The sequence below is a fragment of the Lutjanus erythropterus genome, chromosome 21 (assembly GCF_056507025.1).
Source record: "Lutjanus erythropterus isolate fLutEry1 chromosome 21, fLutEry1.hap2, whole genome shotgun sequence".
Classification (NCBI taxonomy): Eukaryota; Metazoa; Chordata; class Actinopteri; order Lutjaniformes; family Lutjanidae; genus Lutjanus; species Lutjanus erythropterus.
In genome coordinates, this window is record NC_139337.1 from 30446990 (window position 1) to 30465179 (window position 18190).

Genomic DNA, 18190 nt, shown 5'->3' on the forward strand with positions numbered 1-18190 from the left:
GTTTGGAAACAGAATAATTTCTCTTTAAAACATCTTATAGTTCCTCAAATGTACCAAACAAAGTTCTAAAGATGATGGTCTAAATTTAATCAAACATGTTTACTTACACCACCAGCAAGTAAAGGAAGTTGTTCAGTGTTTATCACCAGGCATAAAATTCTATATATTTTTATAAACATTATAAATCTATTTTAAACCACTAGAAACTAGAAAACTGAAAAAGAGGTTAGATTTATCAATTTAGTATTTCAGGACAATCATAAGAAATGCTCTGGTTCTTGACTCAAAAAGGAAGAGATTTATGAAAGACATGGCAGCAAATTGAAATTTAGCCATCAGGAATATAAATGAAGGTAAAAGGGGTATTTTTGTGCTGGAAAATCATAATTATCTGCTGTTGAACTGCTGTTCACTCTCTCGTCCAGAAGGGAATCCTCGTTTTGCCAAACTCTCCCGAGGTTTGTAAGAGTTCTTTCTTCATTGTGCACCTTATTCAAACTAGTTATGTTTTATGACGTAGCTAATGTCTGGGTAGATTAAAAGACAAAAAAACACCCGGTTATGTTTAGAGAAAGATCACGGTTTGGATTAAAATAATAACTCTCGCGAGATCTTCCGTGATTCTGAGGTTCCCTCCAAAACACTTTTCATTTCCCTCTTGTTGCCATAGCAACTCAAACAAACTGTGGCTATAACGATGGCTAGTGAAAATATGTCCGAGTTTTACGCCGCTGTCTGCGCAGAACATCAGATAAAAATAAATCCACTCATTTTAGACGTGTTAAAAAAGAAGACGGTAACTCAGTAAGTAACTTAACTAACGACTGAAAGCTAACATGTTAAGATGAAGTTAACGTTAGCTTTCGGAGCTAATGTTGCCTTTCAGGTGCAACTAGTTAGCTACTCCAGTACAAGTAAAACTCAGCATTTGATATAGTCTAAATAATAATGAACTTTATTTACAGTGGTGGAAGAAGTATTCTAAAGTCCTCTAATAAAAGTATTAATACCACAAGTTCGAATTCAAAAGCTTACATTAATAAAAGTATTATAAGTATCGGTATTCAGGAGTGCAAGAAGTATTCAGAAGGTTTACCTCAGTAAAAGTACAACTATCATAGGGGGGAAAAGTCAAAAACTTACTCAAGTGCAGAAGTATTGTAAGCTAAATGTACTTAAAATATTAAAAGTACTCATAATGCAGGAAAGTAGCACATTTGGGTGTTAAATTATTATGTGTGAATAGCATTTTTACTATTAAAGTTAATCAAGGTGGAGCTAATTTTAACTCACCTCCATTAGTAGTTTATAATATTATTTTATTATTTTCTTTATAAAATCTTAATTTGTAATGTTATCATACAAATGTAGTGGTGTAAAAAGTTCAATATTTCTCACGTAGAGTAGAAGTATAATGTATAAAATGGATGTACATCTATGTAAAGTACAAGGACCTTAAATTTTTACTTAAGTATGACGCTTGAGAAAATATTCCACCTCTGTTTATTTATATATTACTTTTACAGCACCTATTACTTAAATAGTTAAAGTAAGTAGGCTAAAAGTAACCTAAATATTAGCAGACGTGATGCAAAGTAACTGAGTACTGTATTTAAGTAGCAATTACCATGCTGTACTTAAGTTTTGAGGTTTGTGTACTTTACTCGAGTGAGTCCATTTTCTGCTACTTTATTCTTCTATTCCACTACATTTGAGAGGCAGATATTGTCCTTTTTACACCACTGCGTTTATTTGACAGCTATTAGTTTACAGTTAGTCAGCTGCTAAAGGTTTTAGTTACATGTTTAGTTATATGTTACATTTTACAGATTCATACATTGAACTAGTTTTAACAGTGAATTGATTCTTCTATAATGTTGCCTGCTTTTACTTTCGGTATGGACTGTTTCATGTAGAAAATAAAACCACAGTATCTGTTTGTCAGTCTTTTATTTTGCAGTCTATTTGTATTATTTTCACAATCTGCAGTGGTGGTGGTTGTACAGGTGTGCACAACTCCTCAAACTTTATGAAGTGCAACTGAAGGCAGCATGAGTGCTGGATCATGAAATTGGTTGACTAGTTGTTTGTTTTTTGGCAGGAATTTCACCTTAAAACTGACAGGAAACAGTCGACTGAGACATGCTCAACAACTTGATGACAAAGACGTTCTCGCTCTCACAAAATGTCTAAGAAACAACACAAGTGTGACAGGTGAGCAGTCAGATGTAAGTGAACACTTTAAAGTGGTTGTATGAGGTATTTATTCACAGTCAGTGTATTACCTGCAGTAGATGATGGTTAACCCCCCCTTAAGTTTGGAGAAGCAGCAGGAGTACCCGTGTAGGATGCTAAGCAGTGTACTGCTGTGGACAGGGTCAGCAGCAAAATATATTTTAGACACCTAAAAAAGTCAATGTCAGTCAATATCTAGAGCCTTTCTTGTAAAACACTGCAAATATTGCTCTCTCTGAAACAACTATACTACTGGTCTACCGCCGCCTCGATCAGTAAGTTTGTTTGTGTTATCATGTGACTCTGGTGAATTCAAACTTCAAAATCACACAATAACAAACAAACTGACCAATCAAGGCAGTGGACCAGCAGCTCCCGTGTCCTGCGAGGTAAAATGCAAACAGCATTTTGCTGCTGACCCTGTCCACAGGTCTCCAAACGTCCATCTACTGTAGGTAACACACTGACTGTGGAGAAGTACCTCATACAACCACACTTCAAAAAAACAATCCCTTTAACATTTGTAAAATTATTTATTTATTTATTTATTTATTTTTAAGTTAATTTTAAACTTTTTTGTATCGGCAGGTCTTGATGTCAGGTACAATAACATAACAGATGAAGGGGCTGGACACCTTGCTGAAATCTTACAGGTAAGCAGGTAATGAGGGATCTGAATGTACCACATCTAGTTAAATGGTCAGTTCACATGCGCAGTCCCAGAAATGTTGATGATCAAAGATGAAGGCAAAACATTTTTAATACAATCTATGTTTCAGTTGTAGTTCACATTTGTAAAAGTTTGTTTTCCCTGAGCAGGAGGACGGTTCAGCCCTGCTGTCGCTGGACCTGATGTTCAACAACATCCAGGCAGACGGAGCTGAAGTTCTCGCCACGAGCCTTCAGGTTCATATTTACCTCTCTCTCTCTCTCTCTCTCTCTCTCTCACACACACAGACTACTGTTTATAGGCATCCTTTCTGCTTACTTTCACGGCAAGTTATTGTCAACAATCCTCAAGAAAGGCCAAAATCATCACTGTACATCATACTTTCTGATGTCCTGTCTGGAATTCAATGTCAAGCTCACTGGTTCCTGCTGAAGATGTAAATATTTAAAAACACCTCACAATTATATAGTTGTTGTTTTTTTTTTAAATAAAAATTCAATTAATTAAATTTTATTTATTTAAACAGCAGCAAGGCAGGTCAGTGTAGATTTTATCAAACTGGAAAAGAAAGCATTTTTTGGGGACTACTTTCAGCAGCAGATTATTTGGGGTTGAAGGATGGTATCTGTTGACTGGCATCTGATCTCCGAGTTTATTTTTGCTCTCCAAGGGGTGTTATGAATAGGAGTGGAGTCGCAGCCTCAACTAACAGTCTCACAGAGAGGGACTCACACACAGGGAGCGTGACTTTAGTCTCTGCTCAGGACGCCATTACTCTTCTCTTTACACAGGAAATAGTTCTTTAATGCCGTGTTAATGTTCAAGATCTCATACATATAACCTTTGACTGTCAGAAAGTAATGATATCTCTCTCCCTCTGTGTCTCTGCAGTGTAACAGCACCTTGCTTTCTCTCAGCCTGTCAGGTAATAAAATAAAGAACAGAGGAGCCATGCGGCTGGCCAGCATGCTGCAGGTGAACCACTGCCTGCAGGAGCTGGAGCTGGCTTCCTGTGACCTGGTAAACACACACAGTGTACTGTCTGTCATGCTGGTTGGTGAGACCGAAGAGACGTCTTTCCTTATAACTTTTTAGTTTGTAAAGCATCAGAAGGATTTCTTACTTTTCAAACTGAAAAAAGGCCATTCTGTTGATTTTATATTAATAATGTTGGAGTTAGGTTGGCTGTCAGCTGCCCTGTTTTCCCTGCAGGATTTCCTTTTTTTAAGAATATTAAGTTGCTGATCCACAAGTTTCATACAGGTAGCATTACATCCCCACCCACACAAACATATAGCCTACACACTTCACACACACAAACACATGACAAATTAAAGACAAAACAAAAGTTTTCTGGGTGATTTTCCAGCACCACTCCCTCTAAAGAGCTTCATAAATTATGATATTGTGTATCTTTGTTGTTTCCTCTGATACTGTCCTTTCAGTATTCAAGCAGTATTTCATTTTTTAAAGTTTCTTCCTCAGTATTTTTCCAGTTTTGCAATATTACCTCCTCATAAACTAATGATGAAAAAAGAATATTATACCATTGGGTATATTATTTTCTTAACATCTTGAAAGAGACAAATCAATTGAAATCCATCTGTCAGTGTTCTCACAAGTTCTTCATTAATTTTTATGTTTTGTTTGCATCTGCCGTATCAAGATCTTTATTCAGTTTATTATACATATTTTGTAGCAGTTCATTTCTCTCAGCTTTAATAAAATATTGCATTTAGCACCTACTAAACGCCTATTTTTATCGCTTTTATGTAGAATGTCGTGTGTCTCAGGTAAAAGGATTTTAATCAGGATCAAAGTTCCTCTGACCCTGCCTCTGTCCCTGCAGGCCACTCAAAGTGTGATTGCATTTGCCATCGTGTTGAAAAGCAACAAGACTCTTCGCTCTGTGGATATCAGCCGACCACTGCTCTTCAGTCACCAGGTCCAAACACACACACAGCGCCACACTGCTGTGTTTTACAGATAAAAATCAGCAGTGTTTTTCTTCGTCACGGTTGATATGAAGGTCAGTTTGAGGCAGATTTCCATGAGCAGAGACATGTAATATGACCGTGTGTCTCTCAGGAGGAGTGGGCGGTGCACTTCTCTGAGATGCTGGCGGTGAACAGCAGCCTGGTGGAGCTCCACCTGGGGATGATGGGAATGACCGACACTGGGATGGAGAGGCTGACTGAAGGTCTGAGGCTCAACCACAGCCTGCGCTACCTGGACCTGCGCTGGTAGGAACAAAAACGTTCTCTCTTTCAGGTTCATGACATTTCAAATCCTTCATCTGGGACAACCCAAAATCACAGTGTATGCTCGTCTTTTCTATAATTAAGTAAAATGACAATTTATGATTAATTGACATTTTATGGATAGTTTATATTATATTCAGTGCGTAACAATAACAGCACACACCAACTGATGAACTGAACGGTTTGAATCCTCGTCTCTCACCGTCTTCTCCTGCACCTCCTCTTCATCTCGTCTCTGTTGTTTACAGTAACCGAGTGACTCGTGACGGCGTGCGTCATCTTGCCAAGGTGCTGAAGCAGAACCTGACCCTGGAGATCATCGATCTGTCGTCCAATCGGATTGAAGATGAGGGTGCTCTGTACATGAGCGAGGCCATCGCCTGGCCAGGCTGCGTCCTGAGAGAGTGAGTCCGACACACTCAGACAGACATCGACTCTGCAACATTATGGCTCCATTAAGTAGTTAAAGGGACATTCCACCCTCTGGCTGGAGGCACACTTTGTCAAATGTGCTCTGTCTTTCAAGGAGTGCTGTACTAGTTTTGGCTGCCTTGGTGGTTCAGGACTGTGACTTCTGATCCCCTTAAAATTAAGCACTTTCTACTTAAACCCCCACCAGCTTAATTTGGTCATAGGTTATGAGCGTTTTCCTCCGTTTGATGGACTTTTTGAAGGTTTGAACAGGTGAAAGTATCCAGTTTGTGCTTATTTTAATAGTTTTTAGAGATTTAAAGAGGTGAAAGTATGAAGCAGCTGGAAGTATTTTCATAAGACACATAAACATTGTCTGTCTGTCTGTCTGTCTGTCTGTCAGACTGTCTGTCAGCAGGAACAGTATCAGGACGGAGGGTCTGCTGTCTTTGGCTCAGGCAATGAAAGTTAACACAACTCTGAACCACATCTACATCTGGGGAAACCAGCTGGAGGAGCCTGTGTGTCAGGTCACTCACTCACACACACACACACACACACACACACACACACACACACACACACACACACACACACATTCATTTCATCTTGTCACCTTGCTGAAGTGTAACATTGCACACTGTCTACCTCATTTTTGTGTGTACTTTATTATGCCTCCGCCGAATATGCCGGGCCAGAGGCATACTGTTCTCCGGTTGTCCGGCTGTACATGAGTCCGTGCGTCCGTCACAGATTTTTGTTCGCGCGATAACTTTTGAAAGCGTGGACGGATTTGCACCAAATCCTGTGTCTATAACAGGTCCATGAACTGATTATTGACTTTGATATATTTTTGAATAACTATGTTGGATACTATTAGGTAATAAAGGTAACAGCTCTTTCCTTGCAATCTTTTCTCATTAACTGTATACTGTATCAATAGAACCATAATTCTCAAACTCCTGGAACACTTGCAAATAGGATTTATAATGAATCAATGGTTTCAATCAGGTGTAGGGGACACAAAAACTCACAGTTGCATGAAACTGTTGCAGGCGAAGGCATCAGAATCAACGCTTTAGCGTCGACTTCTTCCTGTTTTCATTTCTCTGCTGTTCCCCTTCAGGCCTTCAGAGATCTGATCTCCAGTGGCCGCCTGCTTCCGGATCAGACAGATGTGAGCGCGTACGATGTGGACGGTCAGGTGTTTCTTGCTGAGGTCCTCCACAGTTTGAGAAAACACTATTACAGGACTAACACCTCCACTACAGACACGTCCCCCTCCTCCAACAGTGCCACAGACCCGTTAACAGACCACACTGCCACCTTTCTACCACACATTGACTGTGAGCAGCTTGTTGCTCTGCAGCCCTGACAGGCTTCCATTAATTTCCTCACATTCACCTGCATGCCAGCAAATGAAACCCTAATCCTAACACTGACTTTAAAAAAGACTTTAACCAATAAAAACACATACACATGTCAAAAGAACGTGTGTGTATGTGTGTTTTTTCCTTTATTTCCCTGTTTTATAAAGCAGTGATGTTTGGTTTTGATGGTGAATCAAATCCTGTCTGCTTTATTTCTGTTTAAATCTTCAATAAAATGTTCATTACAAAACAACAAAGAGTGGATCAGAATTAATAAAAGAGGACAAGTATGGAGACACCTGCCAACAAAACATGAGATTAGCCTTTGAGTGAACACTTGTTTCCTAATCATGAAAGCTCATACAGAACTTTAAGTGTGTGTGGCGTTAATGAATTCTGAAAACAAACCTATTTGTATAAAAGCAAAGAGTCAACTTTAAAAGAATGACATGCATCTCAATATTATTATTATTAGTTTTTATACTGTTCATTTACTAATTTGTATTATTTATGGTCTTTTTGTGGGAAAAACCGGAGCGCCCGGAGAAAACCATCTTAAATAAACACCGCACGGGACCGCATTCAAAGCAAGCTTTGAAATGATCTGTGTTGCCACTAAATCCCCAGTGTCTATCATACTTGAATGAATTCGATGTAATTATACTTAAATTCATTTTATTAACTTTTTTGTTGCGTGGGAAAAGCCGGAGCGCCCGGAGAAAACCGGATGTAAACAGAGGATTTTTAAGCTTCTGTGCCGTCTTATAAGGATGTTATAAATGTAGCAGGGGGATACTGAGAGGCAGTTGTTAAGAGGCCAATGAAGCACAGGTGTGTAAGCGTCACTCAGGCTATTGAGATCACTCCTGTGCACATGCTGCCTTGGTAAGCCAAACAAACACTGTTGTTGGAGGTATTTGTTTTTAAAGGTAATGTAGGGGTGCAAAATGCACCCTGAGGTAATTTATTTGCATATATTATGTAAATAGGGAATCTTTGTAAAAATGTGGGTCTGGCAATAATTAATTCTCTCTTTTGTAAAGGGTCCTAACAGCCCCAGAATTGTGCCAGTGGCAAGGTATGGGAATGTCTCCTTGTTACCAGGCATTGTTTGCATGTCTGTAGACTGAGACTTAACATGTGCTCTGTTAAATTTGCAGGGAAAGTGCTGGTTGCCGTTTACAGCCTATTATATTATTTGAATTTTGTTTATTGTGTCTAGTGAGTATGGCTAATCTATAGCTCTCCTTTTTGTTTTAGTGCTGCAGCTGGTGTTGGCCTTTGGTCACAGCAGCAGCTGGTGCAGTGGAAGTTCACCCATTGATTTGTGGTGTTATCCTTTTAAGGTTTGCTGTGGCACTGGTATTAGTTTGGGTGTGTTTCTGTTGGGTAGGGTTTATTTTGTTTTCTAGTTTTGGTATATAATTATTTATTTTTGTTTTGTTCACCTATAGTATACTTCCAGTGCACCAGCCTGCTGACTGGTGTGCCACCACCCCCTGCAGCGAGACATGCTATTTTTAACCTTTTAATTGATGTTAGTGAGCCTTCATTGTAATAAAACAGCCAGTTATGGCAGTTATGGCCTGTATGTAAGTTTTAGAGCTTAGCTGAGTGTCACATAAATGATCACATGGTCTTATTAAATGTCTGATCTTTTTGGTGTGTTGGGTTTAAAAAAAATACCAAAATACAGCAGCAGTCGTGTCTCTTATGGAGGCGAAAGCAGCTGCAGTTTTCTGTTTTATCACAGAAAAAGCATCACGAATCCCGAATTGGGGAGAAATGATTGGCTTAAATTTACCTGATGCTGGAAGGTACACCTTCAATTCTCTCACACGCTCTGGAAAACCAAGTTTAAATTCTTGGCCAGAACGCGGAAAAAACAGCTTCAGTTTTCCGTTTCCGTCTGGATAAACCACCGACATTTCTTGCTCTGGTTGGTTTAAAGGCAGACTGAAATCTTGTTCTAATTCTGGAAGAATTAACTGCACTTCTTCCTCTGGTGCTGGAAAAACGACGGTCACGTTTAAAAGGCTGTTGTCAGAGGGAAGAAACTTTTTTATTTGTCTGAAAACATAACCAGCACAATCTACTGTGATCTTGTAAAGTAAGTGAAGAGGAAAGTCGTGTAAGACGGACGTCAAAGCCATCTGTAAAACGGTCTGTGGCGCCTTAGTGTCTCCCATATTTAAATCAACTGGATGAAATTATACGAAATTTTAACGTTAATCTTTAGCTCTATAAACTACCAAACAGCTCTGTTCGTTAACTGAACCGCTAGATACAGACTGACTGCAGTGACGTCATCAAAGGATTTTAAAAGATCATAGTCTTTGATGACGTCATTACGTCACGGCGTGTTCAACACTGTTTTTTTAAATAAAGTTCAAAGCACGTTGGTGTCTGTGCGTGACAAAATGTCTGACAGCACGTCAGTGTGAAAAACACTCATGTGTGTTTAAAATCCACCTCATGTTGTTATATGGGACACAGTGTAACTCTTTAATAACTGAATATTACAGAATATTATATTTTGGCTGTATTATAATGTTTTATCAGCAGCCAGGAGCTCGAATTTCACCTTCAGTAGGGGAGAGCGGGGCATGTTGTAACACATTTTACTTTCAGTCCAGTTTCTCAGTCTCAGCACATCAGGGTCACTCATTTTACATATTAATTTAGCGTTAAATAATGAATTCTAAAATTAAAATAATGTTAGAATGCACATCAAAGTAGTGTTTTGCTTTATGAAGCTGTTATTTACTTATTACTAAAATCTTATTTTCCAATCAATGTGTTTGAGAATTATGACACCAGTCAAAACGTCATCATGTTAATGAATTTTTTAAATATTAGCATTTTAGGAACTTTTTAAATCAATAATATACAAAGTGAGAAAGTAACCCATATTTAGAGCTCAGAAAAACTTATAAAACTTTCACAATTATGTTTTTATGTTGTGTTTTCTTGACACAACTTGTTCAAGTTCTTTACTCACATTTAACTCTGTGATGTGGTTTGAAGTGCAACATGTCTGTGAAATCTTTTACGGCACTTTGCATCGTGCTATTACTGTTTTCTGACCGTCATAAAATAAATTTATGCATTTTAAGGGGAAAAAATCTGTTAATGTGTTATTTTGGCTATATGAGGTTACATCAGCACCATGGACAGAAGCTGTCAGCAGCTTGAAGTTTACAGGTTTCAACTTGATAAACTCTCATATTTCATGATTTGCAGAAAGAGGCAGGAGGTATGATTATGAGACATACCAGCGTCAGCAGACACTGAAATTTCTTTCATTTATTGGAATAAAATAAATTGGAGAACATATTAATTTTAATTTTCTGCTGTCTAAAGTTTAGATAACTGCAAATTTAAACTTACATTATTTTTTCTCAACGTTCTTTGTTAGAGATTAACATGATCGAACCGTGATAATATAGTTGTTGCTAGCTGGCATATGACATTTTATCATAGCTGCAAGATCAGAGCCTGATGGTCCGATGGAAGCATCATGTTTGTGTTGACATATTTGTGAAGAGAGAAGCACCTTTTAACTGGTTTTGAAAGGTGTTATATAAAAAATAGAATTTATATTATTGTTGCTCTTCTGTCAGAAAATGAACATATTTCATAAATGTAAACGTAACGTTACATTTAACTCAATCAAACGATTAAAATCTAGTTAGCACTACAATAGCTGTCAAGTCTTCTGCAAAAACAATAATAGATTTTTGCTTTGAATGCATATAATGCCTGACATCTAACAAATATGAACCATATACAACTGCCCACCAAGGAGGGAAGCAACAACTATATTTGATCATATTCATTTTGAACCAATAATCCAGAGACCATTGCCCACCAAAGGGGGCAATTATAACACTCTGACCTGCATGAAATGTTATGTTATAGTCTCATCCTTATTATTAAAACTATATCAATTATCTTATTAGTGCACATATATATTTCTTATATTGAAAGATGACAAATGCATTTGAAGTTACTAAAAACAGACAAGGAAAATATTCATTTAAAAATTAAATTATTATTATAAAATCGAGTATTTAACAGAGCCGTGTAATGAGTGCTGGTAATGTTTCTAATTCAGGTGTTCTTCATTAGTGACATATGATCTCTGATATCCAGCATCTTCATGATTCTGAATCTCTATTCCTCAGGATGACTCTCTGGGCTCTCCTGATCGGTCGCCTTAAATGACAACGTAGCGTTTTGATTTGGTGGGTCCCACTCCAGCAGGACGCTCCTCTTCCTCAGGCAGTGGCTCAGCTGCTGTCTGTCCTGAGAGCTGATCGTCCACCGCCGCGCCGCCAGGCGAGCCAGCGCAGGGAGTCGAGGCAGAGCGCAGAGCAGTGCCGGCAGCCAGGCCGAGCAGGGAGCGGAGGTCAAAGGTCGAAGGCTGAGGTCGACGTCCTCAAGCGAGCTCAGGCCTCCCGCTGCCAACAGGACCGACCAGCCGTCATCACCTACCGAGCCGTTGTAGGACAGATCCAAGACGCGCAGCGAGGACAGACAGCCACGTCTGCACACAGCAGCTGTGCAGGACAAAGAGGAGTCCAATCGAAGATTATTAATCAGCAATAAATAAGCAGAATTTAAGCCACTACAAGGAGTTTTAAACTGGTTATGAAATTGTCTCAGTTTAATGCTGACCTGCATAAGTTAACGAGATCATCTGTGAGAAAAGCTGCAGATTCAGATTCTTCTTGAAATCAGATCAAAAGTCTGTGTTCAGATTGTTTTTCTTTGCAAAGTAACAGAAAGTAGCACGTTAGACAGTTAAAAAGAAGCAGATGGAGATTTTTACTTAGATAATTCTATTTTTGACGTTATATTTTGTGGTTATTACAGTGGAAACACCACTAAACTAAACAGTAAACTTAGGACCTTGACTAAGAGACATATTTTAGAGATATCCCATATTATATTTATTGCATCACAATAACAGTAGAGAAAAACTGATAAACTGTACAGTTAAACCCAATTAGTGAACACAATAACTGCAAGAATTAGTGATTTTGATGAATTCTGAGCAGAATATTTTCTGTGAATGTTGCATCAAAGATGAGTTTTATAAACTTTTTAAATTAACGTTTTGTATAATTACTTTTTTCTGTTAAAATCTTAAATAATAATATAAACTTTAAAATTAACAAACTTTTTTTTCTTTATTAAATGCTGAGATGTGGGCCTCCTCTATATTTCTTTTTAAAAAGCTTTCTTCCACCACTTAAAATGAAGAAGGCCCATGTGAAACTTTGGTGACCCCTAGTGGGAGTCAAGACCCCCAGATTGAGAACCACTGCCCTAAAGTGAGCTGGTAATGTCTTCAGAGGCTCTGGGTTCTCTGACACACTTGGAAGGTACGGTGAGGCGAGGTCTTTGCAATCTCACCCCTAGATACTACAATATCCTACACATTTAAATGCAACTCAATTTGCATAAATGTATGGGGTTTTTTTTTTGCGTTTTGATGTGAAAATGCTGTGTGTGTGTGTTACCTAGGTGACTCAGGTCGTCTGTGGTGAGCTCACAGCTGCTGAGGCGGAGCTCCAGGATGACTGACGGCTGCAAAGCGTCCAGGAGCAGCGCTAAACGACCACCGACCACTTTACACCAGGAAACATCCACACTGTGGAGGTACGGCACGGCCAGGGCTGACACACACACACACACACACACACACACACACACACACACACACACACACAAACAGTGAAGACATCAGGGATACATAACCCACTTGACCTTGAACAGTTGAATACTGCTCTAGACTCAAGGCACAAAAAACACAATTTTACCCTTTTTGCTTAAATCACAAATAAGAAGTTCAGAGTTAAAGAGATAGTTGAAGTGTATGAATTAAATATGAATATGAAAATAGAATTATAAGGATATAACAATCGATTAATTAATATATAATTAATCTTATAAAATATGAATTAGATTTTATTTATCTTCTAGACTCTATGATCAGAACTGTGTCCATAGCAACAGTCTGTTCTGTTCTTCTGGGTGAAACCTTTCACAGATGGTCTGGGTAAATCCCTTTATGTTGGGTTCTAGGTAGAACTCTCTTAATGTTTATTAAAAGGTTCCCCCAGGAACCAAAAATGATTCTTCTGTGGGAACAAGCCAAAGAACCGTTTGTGGTTCTAGTTAGCACCTTTGTTACTAAGAGTGTTGTGTGCGCGTACCGAGAGCAGTAAAGGACTCCACGTTCAGGCTGCAGCTGTTGAGCGGCAGACGCCTCATCTGTGTCAGAGGGAGGGCGGAGACCAGTGAGTGGACCACACCCCCTGCCTCCTTATTGGACGACACGTCGAGCTCCGACAGCACCGTCAGAGAGGGAAGCACCTGGACTGGAGACAAACAAGTCACATGACTGCTGCAGGTTCCTGCTCATCCTCATCACAGCTCTGTTCAGTCTCAGTTTACACACACACACACACACACACTCACTGAGGGCTTCCAGGTCGGTGTGTGTGAGGCAGCAGAGGTGAAGGTCGAGGCTCTCCAGGTGTGTGAGGTGAGCCAGGTGGAGGGTGAAGTGGTTCAGTCCTCCAGACAGACTTTTGTTACAGGACAGGTCCAGCTCTCTCAGCGAGGGGAGGCAGCGGAGTGAACCACCTACAGGACAGAGGGGGGGAGGACCAGAATCTACTCGTCTTGATGCAGTTTTACCAAACTAGATCTGATGTAAATGTATGAAAAATTCCATGTAAAACTGTGATGTCACACCCCCCCGTCCTGCCTTTTTTTTTTTTTATCTTAATCCTCAGACGAATCAAAGAGCTCAACCTACACAAAAAGCCCAAACTGACCCGAGCCTGTCATGTCATGTCATGTCATGTGTGTAAAACATTAGATCTCGTACTGAGAGCATCGAGGCTGTCTGTCGTCAGACCGCAGGCCTGTAATTGCAGCGTGGTGAGGGAGGCAGCGTTTGAGAGAAAGGAGGCCAGCTCCATGAAGCCGCCAACATCATCAACACCGTGAGCGAGCTGAGGATTACAGGAGACGTCCAACACACACAGGCTGTGGAGGGAAGACACCAGTCCTCCTGACAGGGACACACACAGGACAATCCAAGAAAGTCTCCATCTTTCTGTGTGTTTTCTCTACCGGCATTATGGGAATTGTAGGAAATGGTGTACATATAAGTTACCCAGTGCAGCAGCATCACTCGCAGTGAGCTGACAGGCCACCAGGTGGAGTTCCCTCAGCGGTGGGTGAAGTTTACCCATCAGGCCTTGTAAAGCGCCGCCCCCGACGCTGCTGTTCCAGGACAAATCAAGGATCTCTAAGAGAGGCGCGGAGACGAGCGCTTCACCTACACAAACACACAGACCTCTGGAAATTATGTGTTTGTCGTTTATTTACAAGAGAGCTGAAGCCATCTGAGATCACACAAACAACTGTAACTCTCCAGATAGAACTGTGATTTGAACTGTGTTGCGATTTCGATAATATGTGATTGATTGTGCAGCCCTGTTGATGACAGAGTAAACTGACTTGATCTGCATGCACAGTAGCTTTTAGGCTTTTAATTAAAACAGAAATAATGACCCACCCAGTGCAGCGACGTCATCAGCGTCCAGCCTACAGCTGCAGAGCCTCAGCGCTCTCATCCTGCCCACATGCTGGAGGTGAGAGGTCAGCGCTTTCAGACTTCCACCAATCAGATCGTTCCAGGAGACGTCCAGCTCCTCCAGCTGAGGGAGAAACTGGAGCAGCGTCGCTGTGGGGATGAGGAGTGTTTGTTACTGCAGGCCAGCATCCTGCTTTCAGCCTATACATGTTGTTCTCCTGCTACAACATGACGTCTTCTGTGAGAAAGATTAGGATCACCTTGACTTGGAAGCCACCAACAAAGATTAATATAACTCAAGATTAATTCTAATCACAGTTTAGAAAAAACTAGGTTTAAAATGAGTAAATCCAGATTTAAAATTAAGTAGCGCTCTGTTGCACAATTAAAAACTGATATCAATGCAGTAACTTTAAGTTTAGTGATGTAAAACTTATAGACTAAATAGACTTTAATCAATATGGAGACGCTTGTTTACGCAAATTACCAAAAGTTTACCCACTGAAACTCAGCAATCTTAGACAACGTAGAGTCAGAATAAATGAAGGCACCTAACTCCAGCAGGTCTGTCGCAGTGAGGTCACAGTGACTCAGACTGAGGCTCCTGCTGTCACCTTTCTTCCCCAACCTCTGCAGGAAAACACACACCCGACCCCAACCGACGTCCTGCTCGCCATCTGCTGCCTCAGGAACACCTGCGGCACAAATGCACACATTTCTGTCCCCTCTTTTGTCACCTTAACATTAACTTTTAACTTTCTCTTCTGTCCCTGTCCTTCTTATATAATTGATTATAATTATATAATTCATATAAAACCTTTAAATCCATCCATCCATCCTCAACTGCTTATCTGAAATCGGGTCACAATTAATTACTGATTTTATTGATTTAAAGGTTTTATCCGACCTGATGTTGGATAAAACCTTTCAGTCAATAAAATAATTTTTAAATCAATATTTTATTAACTTTTTTTTGTAAGTAACCATGTAATTAGCAGGATAATGTACAGTGAGTGTATCATTATTGAGAATAAATAATTTTTCCTTTATTTCGTAATAATGACCCACCCACTGTACATTATTCCTCACTTGCAACACTCCCTTAAATGTCAAACATTAAAAAGTCAGATGTATTTTGGACAAACATGGCCGTCTCCACCCTGACTGTTCCCACGCTGCTGTGAGACATCACCTGAGCTCTGTCCTTTGTCCTCTCTGCTGTCCGTCTCTCCATCCTCAGGGATCCCCGTCCGGTCTGACGTCCTGGACAGGAGGCGTCCCAGAGGCTTCCTGTCTGAGGCTGAGCGTTTCCTTCGGATCTGACTCATGATGACGTCAAGAGGGGAACGCCTCTGACTGCTGCTGTCCCGCCCCCGCTGACCATCTGACCAATGAGAGCCAGAAAACAATGTAACATTATAATTAAAATGCACTTAATTTCTCCTTTAAATCAATATTAATTGATATTTTTAAAGGTATATTCATGTTTTTTTCATGGAGTTACTGATAATTAAGTGAGTTTTATCCCTGTGTGCATGTTTACAGGGTTATAAAAGTTTAGTTGTGCAAAAATCCATAAAATGGATGCAACCTCCAATAAATGATTCCCTAACTGGGGATCAAGGGAGTTTTTTTTTCCCTTAATCGTAGAGAACATTTGTTGCTGGTATAACAAATCAAATGATAAGAGATTAACATTACTTCACTAACATGTAAGAGGAGACTTTATTGTTCCCCATGGAAGAAATTAGGTCTTATTTCATAACAAGAAACAGAGCAGACAAAGATACAAAGAGGATAAAAAAAAAGAACAACACAAACAGAGAACTACACCACAACTCAGAGTTAAATAAATCTGAAAAGAGGAAACTGTGAATTTTTCATTAGAAAGGCTGCAGTAAAAATAAGGAATTGTTTAATAATAAAAATAATGCAAAATGAAATTAGAATTCTTATTTAATTCTAAAGGAAGTTGACATAAATTAAGGAGAAATTATTCAGAAAAGAATAACATGTAATATGAATTGTAAATTAAATGAAATTAGATTCATGTAATGTATGTATCTGTCCCATTATATTTTTATTACTCTTGCATTAATGTAAAATTATTATTATATTATTATTTTCATTACAGATTAATCTGCTGATCATTTTCTCTATTAATCGATTGATTGTTTAGTTTGTTAAAATTCTGAATAAGGAGAAGAAGCAAATATTCTCATTTTTTAAGCTAGTAACTAAAACTGTCACATAAATGCAGTGAAGTAAAAAGTACAATATGTCCTACTGAGGTGTAGTGAAGTAGAAAATGCCTTTAAGTGGTACTTCAGTGCAGTATTTGAATAAATGTACAGTATATTTTTTTCTTCTACAGGGTAGGAAAAAAAAATCACTGTATATGATCATAGTTCTGTACATTTACTGCAGTAAAATCTCTGCTTCATACTTTCACTTTTATTCTACTCAACAGTAGAACTTATCTTACCTGCAGACTCCATGTACTTAAGAGTTGAGCCCCAAAAAGAAGGAAAGATAATAAAAAGAAAAAAAGAAAAGAAAAGAAAAACTCGAGCGTGTTTTTATTAGTGACTCGTCCCGGCCGGTGATGCGTTCATGGTCAGTTTGTATTAAAAAGATAAAAGTAAAACCTTCAGTGACTCTTTGCAAAGTCAAAATGAACTAAATCCTCTCTAACGCTTCAAAACAAACATCTACTTCATCTTTTATCTCATTTTATCTTGAAGACGCTCTCACTCCGGTCTGAGCTTCACCTAGATGACGTCAGGTCTCGTGCTCGTCAGGTGGATCTCATCCCGGAAGTGCGACAACACCTTCAGTAAATGTTGCCATGATCACTGTGCTGCTGCTCCTCAGTGGCTCTGTAACACTGTTACACCTCCAAACACAGCCGTGGAAGAAATACAGTTTCGTTTGTTTCAGTAAAAATAGTAACACCTCAGTCCTGTATCTGAATCTTAACTTGAGTAAAAAATCTGAACGTATTAGCATCATAATGGACCAAAAAGTCAAAGTAGGTCGCTCATTATACCATCATTATTACAAACCCAGTCTAAGTTTACAGGAAGTTGGCAGAAATTAAGGAGAAATTATTCAGAAATATTGATAACAAGTTTTCTAATTGGGTGTATTATGTGTTATAAATTAAAATTAATTAAATCAATGTAATAACAAGTTCCTTGCAGAATCTCCCACACAATGGAAGTGAATGGTGACAGGACTATTAAATTGAATAATCAAACCAATGTTAAATAGTGTTCACAAATAATTAATCCTAACATGAATTGTTTACTGTAAGTGTGTTGCTACTGCCTGTCACTTTCCACTGTGTCTAAAGGCGCTCTCTCTCTCTCTCTCTCTCTATATATATATATATATATATATATATATATACATATATAGATATATAGATATATATATATCTGTATGTATGTATGTATAAAATTAAATTTTTTTTCCATAGTTTTCTTAATAGTAAGACAATAAAATGTCAGAAAATTGTAAATCTCTGCCATAACTGTTTCCTAAAACCCCAGGCCGGGGAAATCCTCATATTTGAGAAGCCGGATCTATTTTTGCTTAAATAATTCCTTAAAAGAAAAAAAAT

At 38.9% G+C, this 18190-nt stretch overlaps 2 protein-coding genes and 1 long non-coding RNA gene across 4 annotated transcripts; 2 read left to right on the plus strand and 1 right to left on the minus strand.

Moving 5' to 3' along the window:
- The first annotated feature begins 663 nt into the window (after positions 1–663).
- Positions 664–7591, plus strand: lrrc34 (leucine rich repeat containing 34). The gene is made up of 10 exons (XM_084747244.1): positions 664–804; positions 2102–2214; positions 2824–2888; positions 3055–3141; positions 3797–3925; positions 4755–4850; positions 4994–5148; positions 5415–5570; positions 5981–6107; positions 6704–7591. Exons 1-10 carry the CDS (start codon positions 698–700, stop codon positions 6950–6952), a joined length of 1284 nt encoding a protein of 427 aa, XP_084603370.1. The 5' UTR covers positions 664–697; the 3' UTR covers positions 6953–7591.
- A 3093-nt stretch (positions 7592–10684) lies between these two features.
- On the minus strand, positions 10685–17076 carry lrrc31 (leucine rich repeat containing 31). Its single transcript, XM_084747694.1, has 10 exons — positions 17051–17076; positions 15758–15949; positions 15117–15260; positions 14548–14715; positions 14143–14307; positions 13852–14037; positions 13437–13604; positions 13172–13336; positions 12476–12631; positions 10685–11509 (listed from the first exon to the last, which is right to left on the minus strand). Exons 1-10 carry the CDS (start codon positions 17061–17063, stop codon positions 11124–11126), a joined length of 1743 nt encoding a protein of 580 aa, XP_084603820.1. The 5' UTR covers positions 17064–17076; the 3' UTR covers positions 10685–11123.
- Positions 11630–16193, plus strand: LOC146307848 (uncharacterized). 2 transcript variants are annotated; one of them, XR_014772759.1, is made up of 3 exons: positions 11630–12337; positions 12480–12614; positions 15806–16193. It is a non-coding gene; the product is annotated as an uncharacterized LOC146307848 (long non-coding RNA). The 2 variants fall into 2 exon arrangements; XR_014772760.1 differs by lacking the exon at positions 15806–16193 and adding an exon at positions 13843–13978.
- Positions 17077–18190: the final 1114 nt, after the last annotated feature.